The sequence below is a fragment of the Cibotium barometz genome, chromosome 29 (assembly GCF_041138505.1).
Source record: "Cibotium barometz isolate CiBa-2024 chromosome 29, ASM4113850v1, whole genome shotgun sequence".
Taxonomy (NCBI): domain Eukaryota; kingdom Viridiplantae; phylum Streptophyta; class Polypodiopsida; order Cyatheales; family Cibotiaceae; genus Cibotium; species Cibotium barometz.
In genome coordinates this window covers 43,966,736-43,981,590 of record NC_141074.1, presented here as the reverse complement: position 1 = coordinate 43,981,590, position 14,855 = coordinate 43,966,736, and the positions used below count along the sequence as shown (strand labels likewise).

Genomic DNA, 14,855 nt, shown 5'->3' with positions numbered 1-14,855 from the left:
TGTGTTGGGAGAAAGCTATGGATGAGGAGATGAATGCACTATATGGAAATGAGACTTGGGATTTAGTGCCTGAAGGCAAGAAAGCCATTGGTGTACAAAGTAAAACATAACAGTGATGGAAGCATAAACAGGTATAAGGCTAGGTTGGTAGCCAAAGGATATGCGCAGACATATGGCATTGATTATGAGAAAACTTTCAGCCCAGTTGCCAAGATGGCAACAGTGAGAGTTGTGGTAGCAGTGGCTACGTCAAAGCAATGGTATTTACATCAGATGGATGTAAAGAATGCATTCTTGCATGGGGATTTGCAAGAAGAGGTGTATATGTTGCAGCCACCTAGTTATGAGGATGTATATGTTGCAGCCACCTGGTTATGAGGATGTGAGTCACCCCGAGCATGTTTGCAGGTTGAAGAAAGCCTTGTATGGCTTAAAACAAGCACCAAGAGCATGGTCTGACAAGATTTCTGAATATCTTGTCACTATTGGCTTTCATGTAGCCAATGCAGATTTCTCGCTGTATGTGAGACATGGTGATAGAGGGGTTGTGCTTGTTGTCATCTATGTAGATGACTTGATCATTATGGGGGACCATGATGCAGAGATCTTTGATGTAAAGATCTTGCTTAGACAGAAGTTTGAGATGAAGGATATGGGGGAGCTCAGATATTTCTTGGGCATTGAGGTGATTAGGTCACCACATGGTATTGGATTACTGCAGAGACAGTATGGCTTGGACATGTTGTCCAAGTATGGTATGACAGGATGTAAGCCTATCTCAGTGCCATTGGATCAGAATGGCAAGTTGAGTGCAGATTTAGGAGAGATCTTGGAGGATCCTACTATGTATAGACGCATAGTAGGAAGCTTGATCTACATGACGATCACTAGACCAGATTTGAGCTATGCTGTTGGGTTGGTGAGTCAGTTTATGCAGGTTCCACGGAAACCGCATTTGGATGCATTGAGACGCATACTGAGGTATGTGAGGTCTACTTTGCATTGTGGACTATTCTATGAAACTGGGACAGAGATATGTGTACATGGGTACACAGATGCTGATTGGGCTGGTAGTATCTCAGATAGAAGATCTACTAGTGGCTTCATGTTTTCTTTGGGAAGTGCTGCTGTGACTTGGAGCAGCAAGAAGCAGCCTACGATTGCTCTATCCAGTACAGAGGCTGAGTACAGAGGAGCTGCTATGGCAGCATGTGAGGTAGCTTGGTTGAGAAAGCTACTTGCAGATTTGGGTCTATCAGTGGATAGACAAGTTGTCATTTTCTGTGACAACATTAGCAGTATACAGTTGGCCAAGAACCCAGTTTTTCATGCTCACACGAAGCATATAGAGGTCCACTACCATTTCGTCAGAGAGAAGGTCTTGGCAGGAGACCTTGACCTTGTTTATGTCAGCACAGAGGATCAGGTAGCTGACATCTTCACCAAAGCATTGGGTATAGAGAAGCTCCGCAGATTCAGAGCTTCACTTGGTGTACATGAGATGGAGTTGAGCTCGAGGGGGAGTGTTGAGATATCGAGCTCGTCTAGTGAGGCGGTGGACACTGATGACCCGCCAGGGAGATAGGCCCCACACTTACACCACTGGCATGGTTGGTGAGATCTTGGGTGATATGTGGCTAGTGGGATGACAGGCTGTGTGACAGCCATTCTAGAGACTGGCATAGTTATAGCACCAGCTCATTTAGTTGGGTTCACACTATAGGGAACCCGTGTATGTATTTGGTTGAGTACCTTTCATATTGTGTGTACTCTTATTGTGTATATGGTGTGTTGAGTGTTGAGTGAAGAAGAAGAAGATTTCTAGCCTCTCACCTCGTGTGTTCTCTATTAGGGTTTTGTGAGTGTGTGTGTGCTTGCAAGAGCTCAAGCTCTCTTCCCCCCTACCGCTAGAGTAGTCTCTTTCACTTATTTGTACATTTGAATCCCGTCGTTGTTGCCCATGATTTCTATTTCTAAAACAGCCTTCACCTCAGCCTCTAGATGATGACCTCCCTTTGCCTCTACCTATATTTGAGTAGAAGGCTAGCTTATTTGAACTTCCAAAGGATAAACCTCCCCCAAAATTCAATCAATTCTTGAAAATTAGAAAACTTCTCTCTAACTCTAATAGAGGTCTGAAACTGGCTGTATTCTTTGCCAAGGCCATTCAAGGTCAGAGATACCATTATTATCATCATCTACTAGTGATCCAATAAAAGAAAGGGCATCTACAAGCCCTTTAACCTTCACTGAGTAATCATTTATACCATCTTTTCTCTGGTCATGTTATGTAGCTCCTGCTTTAGTTGCATCTTCCGAGCTTGGGTGTTTGTGATGTACATCTTCACCAAGGTGTCCCAGGCCTCCTTTTGCATTTATGCATCCTATATATATACAATCATAGAATCTATCACATTGGCAGACAACCGATGCACAATATGTTTCTGGCTTTTTCATGCCATGCTTTTATATGCCGACACTTGTTGAGGGGTTGAATTTTTTTAAATAAAATCCAGCTCGTTTTCCTCACCTGTGATGATGAAATCCCATCCTTTTTCCATGAGGAAATTGGTCATCCTAAATTCCCAATATCCTTTTTCCATAAGGAAATTGGTCATCCTAAACTTCCATGCATAAAAGTTATTCTTGTCGAGCTTCTCACTTACAATCTTTGTTGATAGACTGATATACATCTTTACTTGTAGCAACTTACTAAACAATGCTTACAAAAAAGCTTATGCACTAACAACAAATCTATAACCTTCTACAGTGGCACTGTAAACATGTTATAATGCCGTGCTTTATGTGAATCAGTTATGTAAACATACATCTGTCGACCAACACCTTCAACACTTAGATTCTCTGCACATGCTTTCCTGCACCCAAATTACTACTATAAACTCTCCACCGAACTAGAAATTGAGCATATAGAGTTAAAATCAATACTTCACAAAGTGCCTGCAAAGTGCTTGTAGAACCAAAACGGGGCCCAAAGCGCGTCGAAATGCACAAAAACTCAATTAACTATGTTAACTACACAGAGACTACAAACAATGTGGTCTTCTTTCTTCACCTAGGAGGATACCTCAATCTGAGATAATAACTTTCTTGTATACCTATAGCTCTCATAGCTACTGAAGGTGTTGCTCCAACCTCAAAGAGGAAAAGAGATGGAAATACCCTTACCCATGTATTGCTTCCTTCCTTGCCTTATTTTTACCTCTTGCTTACCTCCTTATCTCTCACATGAACCGGAGCTCTGATACCATAAAGTGATTTCGGGGGAGAGGGAGAGCTTGAGTTCCTTGTAAGCAAACACACTCAGTAGTGAGAGCAAGACACAAGAGAGAAATGGATGGTTGAATTTTCTTCTATCTTCTTCTCTTCTCTACAACCATTAATATAAAGAGATGAGTACATACTATAAGGAAAATTACTGTCCTACTATAGCATATAATGGTCAGTCTATAGTGTGAACCCGACTACAAGAGCTAGCACTATAACATGCCATAACTCTAATACTCCAAAGTGGCTATCACACAGTCTGTTGTCCACCATACTGGTGGTATATCAACCATAATCTCACCAACCATGCTAGTGGCACAAGTGCGGAAGCTATCAAGTTCTAGATGGGTCATCAATGGTTGTAGCACTAGTTCAGCTCAACATGACCACTATCCAATTTGTTATTACTTTGGTAGCCCATTATGGATGGAAAATGCACCAACTGGACAATCAAAACAATGTTCTTGAATGGTTACTCATTAGAAGAAAATTATATTGACTCGAGAGGGATTTCAAAATAGTTCTATGAAAAGCACTTTATAATATCTCTACTTTGAAGCCTTAGCACACAGGCACAAGTGTTGTATAATTGGTGGGAAATTGTGATTTTTTTCCTTTTCTTTTGTAGTGTGCGTTGGCTGTGTAGTTAGTGTAAGTATGTTGTCGACTTGCTCTAGAGGACAACCCATGACTTGATTTGATCGATAGTTTAACTTGGCCAGCTTGCCATGTGCCATTATGACTACCATGTGACACCGACGCGGCCAAAATTATTGTGCCAAACCTGCACATGTTAATGTGTCTGGCTACAAGAATGTACATAGGCGAGGTGTGTCAGGTAGAGGAATTATTCACTTAACTTGTACAAATTTCAAATCTAATTATTAAATTATTTCTCTTAATATAAAGAGTCTTTAATACCATGTTATCCATCACAACAATATCATGAAATAAAGAAATTGAGAATGATATAAACAAAGAATACTGAAGGGGAAGCATTCATGCATACTAGGCTGAGCCTCATTATTTATTGTTTTTGTATTCAGGTATTAACAGAGTTAAAGTCAAGGAGAAGACTAGAAAAATGTAGACCAAGGACTAAAAGGTGGTACAAGAAAGTAAAGCAGGTGGATCAAACCTTTATGGCCTTTATTGAGAACCCAGTTGGCACTAGACCTAATTGTTACAGTGTGGTCTAAGAAGGGAGAGATTTTGGAGCAGCAGTCACCCAAAGGATGTACAACTGAAGCCTAATAGAAGCTTGTATCCAGCTTGGATACCAAATATCTTGGAAAAAATCTTCTTTTGTATTTGAGGATGAGAGATGGACATTGATTTGTGACTTGCTAAATAGGGTATTTTGATGTAAGATGTAAATATAGTCTTTTTTTAGCATAATAATACACATATATATTGGACCCAACAAAAAAAAAAAGAGAGAGTATCAAACTTCTATCTCAATGTAGCCCATATACAAATAAGACTGCCATAACTCCGAGAGTTATTAATGGCAACGACTAGGCTGCAACTCTAACTTAAATGATAAGGAAGGAAACGTGGACTGAGTACTCAGAGGCTTGCAAAGACATACAAATTATGACTTGTGAGCTATATTAAACAACTACTAATAACCTTAAGCGTGCATTGAAGGGGTCATTTGAAAATCCATTATGTATGGGGTTTCTATATTTTTTAAATGATCTTTTTTTCTATAAAATTTCCAATTTCAAGAGTTTAAAAAGATATTTATGTAAATATATGATAGATTTTTCTTTAAAACTCAAATTAAAAAGCCAATTGGGATGGGCTCACGTGGTAAACTTAGAGCGTCGCAAATCAATAACTTAAGAGGAATTGGAGACCTGTCACCTCACGAAAAGATGCAGATAAAGTACACAAACGAGGGTACCATGAACAGTGAATAATATCAAACGAGGCTTACGAATTTGGCCTAATTATCATTAGCTTTTGCTTTGTCTACAGTCGATTGCTTAGCTTTATCTAATTCTAGGTTTCGTTTATCTCTTAGCTTACTAAACCTTAGCTAGGATCAACCAGCTTATTCTTACAATTAATTAACCCTTGGCTAATAATTACCGCTCGTTAAGCTATATCGATCATATCTAGGAAAAAGGTATTGATTTCAATTTATTTATTCTCAGTCACTTCTCATCTTAACCTTCAGATAAGGATTGCTGTTACCAAGTATCTAATCAACCCTACCTACAAATTGGTATAAATAATTCACCACTAATAATCTCAATTAACCCTAATGTTGACTGCACCCAAGCCATTTTATCAGCTCCAATGTTTAAACTTAGGTAAACTAGTCACTAAGGCACGCCATTTCTGACATAGCATTACTTATGGCTGCCTTATATTATATCATGTGAAATATAAGACACAGTAGAGCTGTTATGTGGGTCGGTGAACTTAGTAGCTTTCTTAGTCTGTTCATCCACATAAACCGTTAAAATTAGATGTATGAGTATTGTACCTGTTGACTCGGCAACCGTGTTGGAGACTGCCAGCCCCATCGACGGCGGCGATCTGTCACAAGCACAAATTTATATATATATTTCAAAATCAAACTCGAGTCAAACACTGTCCACTAACACAAATTATAAAATGTTTGAAAATCTAACTCCAGTGCAATTAGCAGAAACAAATTAGATCAAAACGATCCAATCGTTCCCATCAACAGGAACTACTGATAGAACCATTCTTACAGTTCTACAACAACGTGCACTCAGCTATTCATCCCAAGCAACGCCTGCACAAGTGCACTGATCAGGGTTTCCTACCCAGCTACGTCTGCATGCACAAGCTTACAACACCACCCGTACTCCTCTCTTGAAGCAAGGGTTCATGCTCCTCAACACCTCCCCTCTATTCACAAGCTTACACCACCCGCTCCTCAACAGCCCGCTGTATTTTTAATTAGGGTTCATGCAAAGGTCAATACATATACCTTGCTTTGATACCATGTGAAGCGAAGGAACACCCCACTAAGGGTAAGGCATAAGGGTTCATACAAAGTGCCTATGGAGAGCTTAAATACCATGTGAAGCAAAGAAATCTGCCCATCCATCCCTTTCAACCCCTCTCTGGATGAGGAGTCCATGGAACCTTTCTTGCCGTTACGCGGTTCTGTTATCACCAACATCAATGCTTACGGGATCTCTTCGGGGCCAACTAGTGTCTGGAACGCCCAATAACTCCTGCACTTCACTTTTCATCCCCAAGCGACACATCAACACGAACTGTACTGCTCTTTCATGAGTTAATCCAAAGGTGATGGGATTAAGTTGATAATGACTAGATTTTAAGGTTAAACAAATCACCTGCTAATGGCTAGCGACAGAGGATCGGTTGTATTTGGTTGCGATCGTTCCGGTTGGGCACCTCGCTCCTTGCTTTGAGCTATAATATGTACGGTAACAATCCATTAGAAATCGGGATTAGAATTTAGAAAATGCTAACGTAATTAACAACCCACACCTTAGCGTAACTGATTGACATGACTGATCATTAAGTCCTTATAATGGTGATCAGCGAGTGTTAGGGTTGAATAAGGAGTATTAATGGTGGCATGATGGTGATTAGCGGGCCTGCCTGAGGTCATGTTAGAGAAGAAGCCCACAGTCTTCCTGAAGACAAAACCCACGTCATCAGCTATGGCTCGAGCTGCTTTGATCAGGCAGCGGCGACGGCGAGGGCGCGGCAGTCGGGAGAAGTCGGTGGCGGGTTTCAGGAAATCAACAGCGCAGAAACGGCGAGATGAAGACACAGAATCAGATTCAGAACCCGATGATGAAGGGGAGAAAAAGGGCGACATGATCGCAATGCAAAGCTTGCAGTCCAGCGGATGAGAGAACAGATTAAGGAGACAGCGGCAATGTAAGTGATAATCAAGAATGAAAGCAGAAGAAATCGCTAGTGTGGGTGGCCTATATGTAATGCACACATTGGGCGGACAACCTGCAGGACTGGAGGTTCAGGCAACTAGAACGCCCGCCCAGGTCTGTAATTAGAAGGTTCTGCGTGGGTAGTAGAGACGTACAACGCAAGGCAGCGTGCGCACTCTCGTATGTATATGGAAATTTCTTGACAAGATCATTAGCTCGTTGCTCTTCTTCGTTCCGATATGAATAAATTACCTTCCTCGGTACTAAGAATTTAACGTACTTCAACATGCTTTTTACTACTACTACCGAGTCTACTTAGTGCAGCTTCAGTGAAAGATGAGGGGCGGCTGGGCCCGACAGGAGTGGGGAAGAAACGGAAGCGGAGGGGCAGGGGGAGCAGGGCTCGTCAAAAACGGCATTAACCGGCTGAATTTTGGAAAAACCAGTTAAAAAGATATAAAGTCCGTACCCAAAAAAAAGATTCAAAAATTTACTCGTTATTTTTGCAAAGTGCGCAATTTAGCCTAGAAAACCGGTTGGTTTATAAACACGTGTCTTTATCTTTGACCGGTTTTAAAAATGCATTTATTGAGTCCTATGGGGAGGGAGGGGTGAGAGAAAGAGAAGAGGAGGTGGTGGTGGTGGGGGAGAGAGAAAAAGAGTGGTGAGAGGGGGAAGATAGAGAAATTAAGGAAGGTGAGCAAGTAAGAGAGAGAGAGAGAGAGAGAGAGAGAGAGAGAGAGAGAGATGAGGTGAGAATGCAGAAGAAAGAGAAAGAAAAGATGGTGAGGAGGTCACTACGGTAAGGTGAAAAAAAGATGAGTGCATGAGAGAGAAGAGGAGAGAGAGAAGAGGAGAGAGAGAAAGGGGGTGGAGAAGAGAGAGAGGTAAAGCAAAAAAAAAAAGATGAGTGCATGAGAGAAGAGGAGAGAGAGAAGGGGGGTGGAGAAGAGGAGAGAGGAGGGAAGAGAAGTAGGGAAGAAGGTGAGGATGGGGAGATGAGGAGGAGGGAGAAAGGTGAGGATGGGGAGATGAGGAGGGAAGAGAAGTAGGGAAGAAGGTGAGGATGGGGAGATGAGGAGGGAGAAAGAGAAAGGTGAGGATGGGGGATCTTGGAAAAGGGAAGGAAAGTGGGGAGGAGCCAAAGAAAGTCAATGGAGGGGGTGGTAGCCAATTTTTATTCTAGCCTTCAAAATTGATGGGTTTGCTTTTTTAAAGAGCATTTTAAAGATTTGGAAGTATTTAATGACCAAAATGTCGAAAAATAGGTGTCACACTTGGCCTTCAAAATTGGCTATATGGATATAGCCAATGTTATGGGTTTTTCTAAAATTTCGAGGTATTTTACGACCAAAAAGGGTGTCACACTTGTTAGGAGGAAGGAAAGTCAAGGCGGGTGGGCGGTTAGAAGTTTAGAAAAGGATGAGAAGGCAAGAGTGAGGAAAGCTGAGCAAATAAGAGAGATGAGAGAGAAGATGAAAGAGAGATGAAGTCGCTTTACGCCGACTTGGAGGGTTATACACCCAATCGACGGAGAGACTTGAACCTAGGTGGGTGGACTCACGTCATCCCAAGGGCCATTTCTACCACACTTTGGTGATAGAACGGTAGTGAGAATTGTCCTCTTTGTACACTTGGGTGATAGAAAGGTAGAGAGAAAAAGAGGAAGAAAAGGGAGGGGGAGAAAGAAAGCAGGAGAAGGATAGTGGGAGAAGTGTCCAGCTTTTCCATAGGCAAGCTCCGCGACTGCAAAGGTCTTCAGGGGATTGGATTTGTAAGAGGAGGAGAGAGATCTCTTGGCAAACTGTGAAGTCTCACAAGCATACATGGGAGAGAGAGAGAGAGAGAGCTCCTCCTCCACTACTACTACTACTACTGCACCATCATCAAGCATCAAATGCATCCACGGTATAGCCTTTTTTTCCTAATAATTATTAAGCCTCTGCAGTCTTCTTAAACTACCATTCCAAACAAGTCTAATTAACGACAGGCCTCGTGACAGAGCAATGTGTAGGAAGCAAGTATATGAATAACCATACCAAACAATTCTGTGCCCCCCCAAGATAAATATATCTCTTCTCGAATTGCAAACGAAGATCTATTCTGAAATTTTTCACTTCTTTCCTAAAAAATCCACCCCTCCCCTCAATAATTCACTTTATTTTTTTCCCTCTTTTTTTCAGATTTCCTCTCCAATCCTCCCCCGCCGCCCCCCCCAAAATTTTGAGATTTCAGAATTTCCTTACGACGTTTTAATTTTCTCCCCAAGTCTCAGATGTATTTTTGTGGGAAATCGTAGTCGACGGATCTGGGTACCTGGTCATGAATTAATGATTTAATCGAAAATCAAGACTTCAAACTATCCACATTCGAGGTGAAATTGATGGCCTCCTGATCATGTAGCAGTTGCAATTTGTAGCATTCCTGTGCTATTCATAGCATGAGATTTGCATAAATACAATTAGAGGAGTTACGAGTTAGCTTGACCACTTTGCTATCCATCTGGAAGCGCTTGGCCGCCACCCTTAATTATTGTCCGCCTTGAACACAGTGTTATATTGCACCTCTCCAGATAATTCAGATGGCGCAGTCTTCCCAAGAGCTCACAATGGCAGCCTCTGAACGTTCGCACTAGCCCGCATTAAACCTTGCTTTCCTCTAATCATCCCCATTAAACCTTGGCGCCTACATCCTGCCCCGAACTCCTTGCGCAGCAACAACATCAACGCATTAAAAACCACCAAGGCATTAGCCGAAAGAAAAAAACCACAGTTAAACATACACACAGGGGGAAAACCAAGAACAGATGAGACTATGGAATTGAGCCTGTGCAGGAATAGAACTTGGAGAAGCTCCTTCAGAATTCAGCCTTCAAAACTGTGGTGTAAAATGCAGATGAGATTTGAGCTTCCGTGATGGATCCGACTGACTATGTATTGAATTGCTCGGTCCACAGTCAAAGTCCAGCTGAAAGTTTTTATCGCCTTGCGTGACCGTCCACGTCTCTTTTTTTTTTTTGGGAAAGATATTTATAGTATTAAAGCTGGAAAAAAAGTCTTTACAAAACCCCCCAAGGCAGGCAGGTGCGGAATTGATTATTGCAATTGGCATTGGGCAATTTAATTTTCAAGGCAAGTGGGAAACTGATTATTGCAATTGGCAATTTAACTTTCAAGGCAAGTGGGAAATTGATTATTGCAATTGGCAATTTAGAAATTGGCACCATAATTCCTGTGGGGTGATGGACCCACAGCACTATATGGCATTGGTTGGTCCCATGTCCCCTCTCAAATTGGATTGATGGTTGTGAAATCATACACAATCCGTCGCTATTTTTCGGTGCATCAGCTCGAGAAGTCCACGGCCAGTTTGACGTATCGGATCAAAAAAAACAAAGTAAACTAGGGATGGCAATCGGCCACCATTATATTTCGGGCATGTCGAGAAAAATAGGGCCATGCCTGCAAGTAAACTAGGGGGCGAGGGTAAAGTAGGGAGAGGAAAAAGAGGTTTAGAGAGAGAGGGAGGATCTGCCACATGTAAGAAGGGAGAGTTAAAGTGTGAAGGACAAGCTTTATTTCCATTGCAAATTCAAATTTTGGTGTAAAGAGGGGACTACGCTGTAGAGAGGTCACTTATATGATGAAAAATATCTGTCTTGGTAACTGGAACCCCTCGAAAGCCTTCCGATGCCTGAATGTGATGAGCATTGAAGCCTTCTTTGACATTCGAGATCCAATTGGTCTTTTGTAGTGTTACAGTTCAAGTATCGCATCAGCCAACTGGTTTCCATATTTTCAGTTTTAAGTGCTGTAGCTATCTTCACGATCTAGCGTTTTAACAGTTCCTAGGGTCCCCCCATGGACCCCCCATGGACCTCCCTCATGGGGCCTTGTACTTCAACCTTTTTTAATATATTCTGCTGTTTTAACAAAAAAAAAAAGTATCTGTCCTTCTCTCTATTGTTGTTTAAGAGTAGAACACCCTATCATTATATGTAAGGTGCATCTATTTGAGCATATAATAACTACACATCTCCACCAATAAGTGAGCACACCTCACCACACATTTCCACCAAAAAGTAAAAGCACTACCATTCTATTTTTTAAAAAATATTTTTCCTTAACAAACATTCTACATACACGCACACAAACACACATGTACCCACACACAGACACATAGATGCACATTCACTCTCGCACACGTGCGCGCGCGCACACACACACACACACACACACACTCACACGCACTCATGCACACTCACATACATATACACACAGACACATGCAAGCATACATGCACATAGTCATACACTTGCATACGCACATGATTGTGCATGCACACAAAGTCACACACTCACATGCATGCACATAGAATCGACACACACCCAATCACCCACATGCATGTGCATGCACACAAAATTACATACACACACACACACACACACACACACACACACATACATACACATACAAATATGTGTGCAAGCACACACACATGCACACATGTATGTATGCATGCACACACAAATATGTGTGCAAGCACACACACATGCACACATGTATGTATGCATGCACACACAAATATATGTGCACGCATGCACACACAAATGTACGTGCACGCATGCACACACATACACGTACATGCACTTGTCCATCCACACAGACATGCACATAGATGCGCACACACGCTCTCTTGTGTACATGTACACATAGACACATACACATGCATACACATAGGCATGCGCACACCCAAGCACACACACGATGCACTTGCACATACAATTGTCACCATCATACACTTTCATATGTGTGTACACACAGAGTTGACACACATAGTCTTAATGTGAGGGGTAATGTAAGCTACCTTCATTAAGGCTTGATGAGGGTGCACTTAAACAGACATGTGCGCACACACACTATTGACATATAAAGGAACACACACTTACACACTTACACACACACGTGCACACTCACATAGTTGGCGCACACACACTTGACACACAAATGCACGTATATACACACATACACTTCCACTTGTGTGCACACACGTAAACACAGAGAATTAACACACACACTTGCACGTGCGCATAGAATCGACACATACATAATCACATACATGCATGTGCATGCACACGCACCCACACATGCATGCACACGGGCCCACACATGCGTGCACACTACACTTGATGAAAATACACATAAGAGCATACACACGCATACACACACTCTTGCATGCTTGCACACACACAAACACATACACTTACATAGACATGTATAACACACATACTTACACACTCAAGTGTGCACACATACGCACCATGCATGTATGCATACACACACATGCACAAAGTGCACGTGTATGCATACACATGTACACACGCGTACACACACATGCACATACATACACATGTGCATCCACACACACAAGCACATATATGTGCACCCACACTCTCTTACGCACACGATAGCTCTCCCTTAAGCTACCACATGGAAGCTCCTAAAGGAAAGAGGTTTGGGAGATGAAAAAGATGTTCGGAGAGGAAAAAGAGGTTCGGAGAGAGAGGGAGGACCCACTACATGTAAAAAGGGCGAGTTAAAGCATGAAGGACTAACTTTATTCCCATTTCAAATTCAAATTTTAGTGTAAAGAGGGCCAGTGCCATAGGGAGGCCACTTATAGATGAGAACGTATCTCACTTTCTCTATGATTGTTTAAAAATAGAACACCCCATCATTATATGTAAGGTGCATCTATTTGAGGATATAATAAGCAAGCACATCTCTACTAGTGAAAAAAAAAGTAAAGGCAATAACCATTTTTATTTTTGAAAAATATTTGTTCTTAAAAAAATTTGTACACACATGCACATAGACACACATGTACCCACACACACAGACACATAGATGCATACACATTCTCGTGTGTGTGCATGTACTCTCTCTCTCTCTCTCTCACACACACACACATGTACTCGTTCACACTCACATATATACATGATGCAAGCATACATGCACATAGTCGTACACTTGCATACGCACATGCACACACACACTACTACGTATGCACGTAGTCATGCACACTCACATGCGTGTACACAGAATAGCACTCACCAAATCACCCACATGCACGTACGTGCACACACACCCACACATGTGCACATGATGCACATACACACAAGGCTAAGATAATTAAGTCGATATATCTATATTTATACTCGTATTAAACACAAGCTACTCCCCTTCCATGTGTTGAGAAATGTAGTGCCATAGTGAAACAAGTTTAGAGAAAGGGGGAGAGAATGCACATTAAGAAAGACTAAAGGTCCTAGCTCAAAGGTTGATTTGTATGGTTACATGTAAAAGGTGAAGGCAGTGCTTAAAAAGGTAGCACATGGAAAGCACAAAGTGGCATGGAGTGTGAGCATTTATTAACACATGGATGGCACAAGGGTAATCTTGTGGATGAGGGCCCCTTGAGAGCTAAGGTACCACATGAAAGCACAAGGTGGCACATGGAGTGTGAGAATTTATTAACACAAGGATGGCACAAGGATCATGTTTCTTGTGGATGAGGGCTCCTTGAGAGCTATAAAATCATGTAATCCATTGCTCATTTTGAGAGCTTGATTAAGGTGATCATCACATGATCAATGTCTTCATTATACCTTAGTTAATTATTGATTAAGTGAATCTCTTATTATTTAATCATAAAGATTATTTATTTGCTATGAGTCTCCCTAGCAATATCAAATTTCAACTATGTGGCCAAAGAAGAGGAGGGAGAGGGTCAAGGGAGAAAGGTGGATTATTCATGCTACCCCTTTCTTAATTTTAAATTTTCTCATCTCGTTTCATCTGGATTTTCGAAAGGAGAGCTATGTGTTCTCATCTAATAATTTCCTTGAGAGAAAAAATAGGGGCCTCCCTCTTAAAAGTCCCTCTTAAAAGGTAAGCTTTGTGATGAAAACTTCAATGTGTAGTGTCTGTCTCTTTCTCTCTCTTATTGTAAAGAAAAGACAAAAGACAAACATGCAAGATGCATTTATTTAAGAGTATGCACACCTCACCATGCATCCCCACCCATTAAAATTGAATCTAAATAAAAGTAATTAATTGAGCACACCTCACCATGCATCCATCGATTAAAATTTAATCTAAATTAAAATCTAACTAATTGAATTTATATGTGTATCTATGCGTATATAAAAATATTTGTAAATACACATATATACATGTGTATAAATATAATAAAATATAATATTATATATTTGCATGTGCACGCACGCGCACGCGCATGTGTGTGTGTGTGTGTGTGTGTGTGTGAGAGAGAGAGAGAGAGAGAGAGAGAGAGAGAGAGAGAGAGAGAGAGAGTTTCTTTGTGTGGAAGAGTGTGTGTGAGAAGAGAGAGGGAGAGAGAGAGAGAGTGTGTGTATGTGTGTGAAGAGAAAGGGAGAGAGAGTTTCTTTATGTGGAAGAGTGTGTGTGAGAAGAGAGAGGGAGAGAGAGAGAGTGTGTGTGTATGTGTGTGAAGAGAAAGGGAGAGAGAGTTTCTTTGTGTGGAAGAGTGTGTGTGAGAAGAGAGAGGGAGAGAGAGAGAGAGAGTGTGTGTATGTGTGTGAAGAGAAAGGGAGAGAGAGAGAGAGAAAGAGATAGAGGTAGA

General features: G+C 41.5%; 1 protein-coding gene across 15 annotated transcripts in view; it reads right to left on the bottom strand.

Annotated features, from left to right (window-relative positions):
- Window positions 1-10,146, bottom strand: part of LOC147622226 (uncharacterized) — a 195,512-nt gene extending 185,366 nt beyond the window's left edge. For 2 of the 15 annotated variants that reach the window (XR_015269673.1, XM_086823322.1), the window contains exons 1-3: window positions 9,668-10,146; window positions 6,630-6,708; window positions 5,783-5,835 (exon numbers count right to left, since the gene is read on the bottom strand). Coding sequence is in view for 12 of the 15 variants with exons in the window: in XM_086823322.1 (XP_086679448.1) it covers window positions 5,783-5,835; window positions 6,630-6,708; window positions 9,668-9,695 (160 nt within the window). In the remaining 3 variants the exon portion in view is untranslated. Of the gene's footprint in view, window positions 1-2,927; window positions 4,092-5,782; window positions 5,836-6,346; window positions 6,517-6,629; window positions 9,412-9,509 lie in introns of those variants that run through there. The other 13 variants (XM_086823324.1, XM_086823325.1, XM_086823330.1 and 10 more) reach the window with 13 other exon arrangements.
- Window positions 10,147-14,855: the final 4,709 nt, after the last annotated feature.